The sequence below is a fragment of the Amia ocellicauda genome, chromosome 7, assembly GCF_036373705.1.
Source record: "Amia ocellicauda isolate fAmiCal2 chromosome 7, fAmiCal2.hap1, whole genome shotgun sequence".
Taxonomy (NCBI): domain Eukaryota; kingdom Metazoa; phylum Chordata; class Actinopteri; order Amiiformes; family Amiidae; genus Amia; species Amia ocellicauda.
The window spans coordinates 48,198,432-48,205,410 of NC_089856.1; the positions used below are offsets into that span (position 1 = coordinate 48,198,432).

General features: G+C 51.3%; 1 protein-coding gene across 1 annotated transcript; it reads left to right on the plus strand.

The window, feature by feature from the left end:
• Positions 1 to 1,156: 1,156 nt before the first annotated feature.
• On the plus strand, positions 1,157 to 3,345 carry praf2 (PRA1 domain family, member 2). The gene is made up of 3 exons (XM_066710090.1): positions 1,157 to 1,434; positions 1,886 to 2,103; positions 2,494 to 3,345. Exons 1-3 carry the CDS (start codon positions 1,193 to 1,195, stop codon positions 2,631 to 2,633), a joined length of 600 nt encoding a protein of 199 aa, XP_066566187.1. The 5' UTR covers positions 1,157 to 1,192; the 3' UTR covers positions 2,634 to 3,345.
• Positions 3,346 to 6,979: the final 3,634 nt, after the last annotated feature.

The window sequence follows — 6,979 nt, forward strand, 5'->3', positions numbered from 1 at the left end:
TGGATGCTCTCAGTCTCCCAGGTCCACTCTATGACTGTGTGTGTGTGTGTGTGTGTTTAATGTGTCTGTGTCAGTATGTGTGTGTGTGTGTCAGTGTGTGTGTCAGTATGTGTGTGTGTCAGTATGTGTGTGTCAGTATGTGTGTGTGTGTGTGTGTGTCAGTGTGTGTGTTTCATGTGTGTGTGTGTGTCAGTGTGTGTGTGTGTGTCAGTATGTGTGTGTGTGTGTGTCAGTGTGTGTGTTTCATGTGTGTGTCAGTATGTGTGTGTGTGTGTGTCAGTGTGTGTGTGTGTGTCAGTGTGTGTGTCAGTATGTGTGTGTGTGTGTGTTTCATGTGTGTGTCAGTATGTGTGTGTGTGTGTCAGTATGTGTGTGTGTGTGTGTGTCAGTGTGTACGTCAGTGTGTCAGTATGTGTGTGTGTGTGAGAGAGAGAGAATGAACTACAGAGTCTGCTGCTCTCATAGCTCAAACTCATACTTCCTCGGTGCAGCTTTTAATCGGGCGGCTCTTGAATGATTTATGGGATGTTTTTAAACTGCCGTGTGTTGTTGTCCCTGAGAAGAGAGCGTGTGACTCCAGCAGTGCAGCCACTGCGAGCATCGCTCAGACCCCCCCACTGCGAGCATCGCTCAGACCCCTGCTCTGCTCCACCTGTTCATACCCCATTCTGTTTGTCTTTCTTTTCTTCTTCCCCTTGTTGTGTAAAGTGCTTTGGGACATTTTACTATGTATACAAGGTGCTATATATCCAATACTATTTGATTGGTTAATTGATTGACTGCACCAGGCCTGAGAGAGAGAGAAAGAGGGAGAGAGTGAGAGAGCGTTAGAGGTGTGTGTGTGAGAAATTAAGTCTATACAAGGCTTTAGGATAGTTTATTATTATAATTATTAGTAGTAGTCGCAGCAGCAGTATTATTATTATGAAATAGTAATATTATTGATAATAAGAATAACGTATACAAATATTTAATTAATACAAATAAGTGTATAGGCGCTAAGCAACGTCATGGGAAATCAGTGTTACTTACACGAATGGAGAGAGTTTTTCTTACGCTATTAACGTATTGTAATAATAATCATTCATCAGTCTGTGCATCAGAATATCAATTAAACTCCGTCCACGACCACCCCCGACCGCAGCCGCGCGGGGGATTGTGGGAAGCGCAGTCCTGCTCGGGGAAGCGGTGCATGCTGGGGACTGTGGTCCTCCTGCCCCGTCATGCGCACAGCGTCTCGGCATCCCACCCCAACATGGCTGACGTTCAGCCGCCGCCGTTCCGGACCCTGGACGACTTCCTCCTGGGCTCGGACCGGTTCGCGGTGCCGGACCTGCGGGACCTGGAGCAATGGAACCACCGCATCATCAACAACCTGCTGTACTACCAGTCCAACTACCTGCTGTCGGCGCTGCTGTTCTTCCTCATAGTGGGGTGAGACACGGGCATCTCCATCATCATCATCATCATCATCATCATCATCATCATCACAACAACAGGCACAGCCGCACCGATGGCAGGGATGTGTGTTTCTCCTGCCGGCTCTGGTGTCACTGGTGTTGTGCAGATGTGACGTGTTCCGTGTGTGTGTATTTGTTTATGATTTATGAATGATCTGCTGTGCAGCGCGGTGTCACTGCGGCAGTGGCGCCTGGATGAGTTTGTACGGATGCGGCAACAATGGCATCATCATCATCATAATATTGTGTATTAAACTGTGAGTGAGTGTGTCTGTCTGTTATGCCTCTCTGTGTGTTAAACAGTGTCTGTCTGTGTCTGTGTGTTACTCCTGTGTGTGTGTGTGTGTGTGTGTGTGTCTGTCTGTCTGTCTGTCTGCCTGTCTGTCTGTCTGCCTATACCTATACAACCCCTCTCTGTCGCTCAGGTATTTCCAGCCGCTGCCGCTGCTGCTGGGCGGCTTGGTGGTGACGCTGGTGTTCCTGGGCTTCGTCTGGGCCGCCGAGAACCAGGCCGTGGTGCGCCGCTTCCGTAGGAACCACCCCTCCCTGGCCGTGCTGGCCATCATGGGCGCCAGCTACCTGCTGCTGAGCGCGCTGGGGGGGGTGGCCGTCTTCCTGTTCGGCATCACCTGCCCCATCCTGTGTGAGCAGAGCCGCCGCCTGGGGCACAGACACGCTGGGGGACTGGGGCGCTGACACTGGGGCACTGACACTGGGGCGCTGACATGCTGGGGCACTGGGGCGCTGACGCACTGGGGCGCTGACATACTGGGGCACTGACACTGGGGCGCTGACATACTGGGGCGCTGACACGCTGGGGCGCTGACACGCTGGGGCACTGGGGCGCTGACACACTGGGGGACTGGGGCGCTGACACACTGGGGCACTGACAAAAGGGCGCTGACAGTGGGGCACTGGGGCGCTGACACACTGACACCCTGGGGCACTGACATTGGGGCGCTGACACGCTGACTGACTGAAAAACTGACTCTTTGATTAACTGACATGTTCCCCCTCTCCCTCCCTCCCTCAGTGATCCTGGTCCACGCGTCTCTGCGCCTCAGGAACCTGAAGAACAAGCTGGAGAACAAGATCGAGAGCATCGGGCTGAAGAGGACGCCCATGGGGTTGCTGCTGGAGGCGCTGGGGCAGGAGCAGGAGGCGGGGTCATAGAGCGGGGCAGAAGTGGAGAGGAGAGACAGGGAGAGAGAGGAGTGGGAGAGAGGGGGGGACGAGGCTGTGCGCTCTGGATTTGCTTCCCTCCTCTCCAGTAACTCCGGTGGCACTGAAGATCCTTCAATATATATATATATAAATATCAGTACATGAATGTTTGTTTTCCTGCCATTTGCAAACCGCAGAATCATTTTTCTCGCGCTTTCGAACATTTGATTTCTTTAATTTTGTGACTCAGTTATTGTTATTTATTGTGTGTGTGAAAGTGGTGAAACCGCCCCCAGCTGATGGCCGGCGCAGCTCTGATTGGAGGGGGTGGGGGCCGGCGGTCCGGGGAGTTCAGGAGTGTTCAGCAGCCCCCCCCCAGCACAGCAACACGTGAACACGCCCCAGTGTCGCCTCTTGCTTGTGAACCGCGGCGCCGCCGTCTGTCCGTCCTGTTCTGTGGAATATGACGACGTTTGCCTTTTTGTACGTCTCAGTATTACTGCGTTTGACACACGTGCGCCTGTATATATGTATATATGTGTCTGTCTGCGTGGGTCATCTGTGTGCCTTCGGCTGCGTCTCGTCCACGTCCGGCGGCGCGGTTCACACGGGACTCGTGGCTCTGAGGGCGGGGGGGGGCTGTCTGTCATCACCTGACTGCTGTGTACAGAGACCCCCTTCTCGTGGGGGGTTCCTCAATAAAGGCATCGATTGCTCATCAGACACGGCGTCTCTGTGAGTTCATTGAGAAACAGGCGAGGCCGGGGAGAGGCGTGTTTGACACCTGTGTCGGATCACATGGCAGTCACGTGACTCCTGCTCGAGGCGGGGGGCCGGCTCCTCGGTCTCGCTGTGGCGGTTCACGTGTGGCTCCAGAGTCTGTCGGACGGAAAAAACGAGGGTCCGACCCCCCAGGAGGGAGAGGGGCAGGTGACTATGGGGGGGCTGCCCTGCGAGAGCTGGGATTGGACGGGCTCGCCTCGGTCAGTATCGATCGTTAGTCTGTTAGTGTGTCTATACAATCGATCTCTGTGTCTGAATAAGCATGTATCTTCTTTGTCATCTGTCTGTCTGTCTGTCCAGTTTGCGGGCACACGACTGCTCTGCCCGTGAAGGGAAATTGTTCACAGACTCTTTTAAGGCCATTTAGGAAGAGAGCTGCTTAAACTAGACTTGTTTCCTGCCACCCCGATGATAAGTCTGCATTTCCACCCTCCCATGTTGCGGCCGGTCGGACGGAGCGCTCTGGAGAGGTTCTGGTCTCGCTGTATTAAGTGCCAAGTTGTCAGGCCCGTGCGGTTTGGGTCCGTGTCCGGCTGTGTGGGAGAAGTGGTGTGTAGTTGTGCCCGATCACCACTAGGTGGGGCAATGTGACAAATTGCGTTTTCCTCCAATTTCCACCTGTCCGATTGAGTTGATTAATGAGTCCGTAATGAGCATTTACAGACATTTATATTTCAATATGATGATGTGATGGTCAAATACAAGCCTGCGTCCCCTATGTCACGCCAGTGGCCTCTTCTGCACTCAAATAACCGACACACTGCACAGTAACCTGCATGCACTGCTCTGCTCCACACGCTCATATCACAGCTTCTGAGGAACATGAACTTACTTCCACAGCAGCCCAACACTAGCCTCCCTGCTGCTACACAATCACACACTGTCCTACATACATACTACCCCTCCTCACCTACAGCTAGCAGACAGAGTGCTTCAGGGTCAACAGCTGGCCCATCAACGTGGTTCTCAAGATCTCCAGGTCTTTGTGTGTCTGATATGTCCTGTAATATGGGCCCTGTGACTCTAATATGGGCCCCTGTGTGACACTCTGAGTCCCGTGTTGGTGGCGTGTGATGTGTTTGGGCCCGTATGATGTGTTGTGTTCCCTGATTTATGCCTGCCTTGTCCCTCACTGAGTCTTTTCTGTATTGGTCTCATATTTGTATGTTATAAAGGGTTATGACATTAAAACAGCCTAATTACTCTTGGGGACGATTTCCATTTCATCATCAGTTATAATAATAATATTTAGAATAATAATACTCACATATTCTTACATACTATCAGGAACACTACCGGTCTAATTAAACCAGGCAGTTGGTAGAGATGGGGTTATATACAGTCAGACAGGGACGGTAATCATTTTTAAACGTTAAAAGGTCGCAGAAACAGTGACCTGGACGCTTGTGCGCGACTACAGCACAACACAGGTCTGGAAATTTCCATCGGACGGTTCGTCTGATATAACGCCTCCCCGCCCCTTTAATAAATTCCCAGGTTGACATCCCCTTTAACGCGAATCAATCTATCTCTAATCCTGTGTTGATGGTTTAACGGTGGAGAGAGAGAGAGAGAGAGAGAGAGAGAGAGAGAGAGAGAGAGAGAGAGAGTCACGGAAAGATGAACAAAATAAATTACTAAAATGTCCTAAAAGGAAACTGTGCTTCTCTCTCTGCCTTTGCTTCCAAACCAAATGAAGAGACGGAACATGCGATTAATGACGGAGTCTTTCTCTCTGGGTTAATGAGTTGCTGCCAGCGATCATTTACACTTTTTTAATTGCGGAGTCTGACTGAAGTGCATGAGGACACAGGAGCGCAGTTTTAAACTACCGGCGCCACTTACTGAAACAAATCCAAAGAAAAATGTGTTTGTGACGGAGAGGTGAACGGAAACACGCCGAGCCTGGACTGAACGACATGTATGACGCGAACCACAAAAGTAAGTGCATGCAGTCGGTGTCACACTTTGTTTCAGAGACATTGTCTAATGATTGTCTGGCATGTGCATTGTCCGGTGTGTGTGCAGTTGTGTGCATTGTCCGGTGTGTGTGTGCAGTTGTGTGTGTCCGGTGTGTGTGCAGTTGTGTGTGTGCAGTTGTGTGGATTGTCCGGTGTGTGTGTGTGCAGTTGTGTGCATTGTCCGGTGTGTGTGTGCAGTTGTGTGCATTGTCCGGTGTGTGTGTGCAGTTGTGTGCATTGTCCGGTGTGTGCGCAGTTGTGTGTGTGCAGTTGTGTGCATTGTCCGGTGTGTGCGCAGTTGTGTGCATTGTCCGGTGTGTGTGCGCAGTTGTGTGCATTGTCCGGTGTGTGTGCGCAGTTGTGTGCATTGTCCGGTGTGTGTGCAGTTGTGTGCATTGTCCGGTGTGTGTGTGCAGTTGTGTGTGTGCAGTTGTGTGCATTGTCCGGTGTGTGTGTAGTTGTGTGCATTGTCCGGTGTGTGTGTGCAGTTGTGTGTGTGCAGTTGTGTGGATTGTCCGGTGTGTGTGCGCAGTTGTGTGCATTGTCCGGTGTGTGTGCGCAGTTGTGTGCATTGTCCGGTGTGTGTGCAGTTGTGTGCATTGTCCGGTGTGTGTGTGCAGTTGTGTGTGTGCAGTTGTGTGCATTGTCCGGTGTGTGTGTAGTTGTGTGCATTGTCCGGTGTGTGTGTGCAGTTGTGTGTGTGCAGTTGTGTGGATTGTCCGGTGTGTGTGTGTGCAGTTGTGTGCATTGTCCGGTGTGTGTGTGCAGTTGTGTGCATTGTCCGGTGTGTGTGTGCAGTTGTGTGCATTGTCCGGTGTGTGCGCAGTTGTGTGTGTGCAGTTGTGTGCATTGTCCGGTGTGTGTGCGCAGTTGTGTGCATTGTCCGGTGTGTGTGCGCAGTTGTGTGCATTGTCCGGTGTGTGTGCGCAGTTGTGTGCATTGTCCGGTGTGTGTGCGCAGTTGTGTGTGTGCAGTTGTGTGCATTGTCCGGTGTGTGCGCAGTTGTGTGCATTGTCCGGTGTGTGCGCAGTTGTGTGCATTGTCCGGTGTGTGTGCGCAGTTGTGTGCATTGTTCGGTGTGTGTGCGCAGTTGTGTGCATTGTTCGGTGTGTGTGCGCAGTTGTGTGCATTGTCCGGTGTGTGCGCAGTTGTGCGGCGTCCGTTATTCGCGCCCGCTTTCCGAGCCGTTGGGGCCCGTCGCGCTGGTCGAGGTCAGGTCACGTGATTTTTATTTGCGTTAAAAACACCAGACCCGCACCAGACATTTGCCTTTTCCACCGACTGCTGACTTGGACAGATGTTATTTACTGGCTTTTTTATCTTTTCTAATTAGCTCATATAATTAAGGGAATAAGATTAGCTTGCTTGTTAGCTAAGAGCTGGAAGTGCGTAACCCGGGTCTTAATTTGACTTCCAACAGGAAATCTGCCTGTCTGTGCTGTATTTTGTGTTGTATTTTTGTTGTATTCATTTGTTTAACTTTTTTTTTTTAATGCATTTAGCCAGTAAAAAGAGAACATTTCAATGGATGCCTGAAAACTGCCCGTCTGACTGCTGTTTCCGGACACCTGGCGAGGACATTTACTGAGCATCATATACATTGTTAATAAA

Coding starts and splice junctions, on each gene's coding strand:
- praf2 (XM_066710090.1), top strand. CDS start 1,193: ATGCTGGGGACTGTGGTCCTCCTGCCCCGTCATGCGCACAGCGTCTCG. Junction 1,435..1,885: donor CTGTTCTTCCTCATAGTGGG/GTGAGACACGGG, acceptor TCTGTCGCTCAG/GTATTTCCAGCCGCTGCCGC. Junction 2,104..2,493: donor CATCACCTGCCCCATCCTGT/GTGAGCAGAGCC, acceptor TCCCTCCCTCAG/TGATCCTGGTCCACGCGTCT.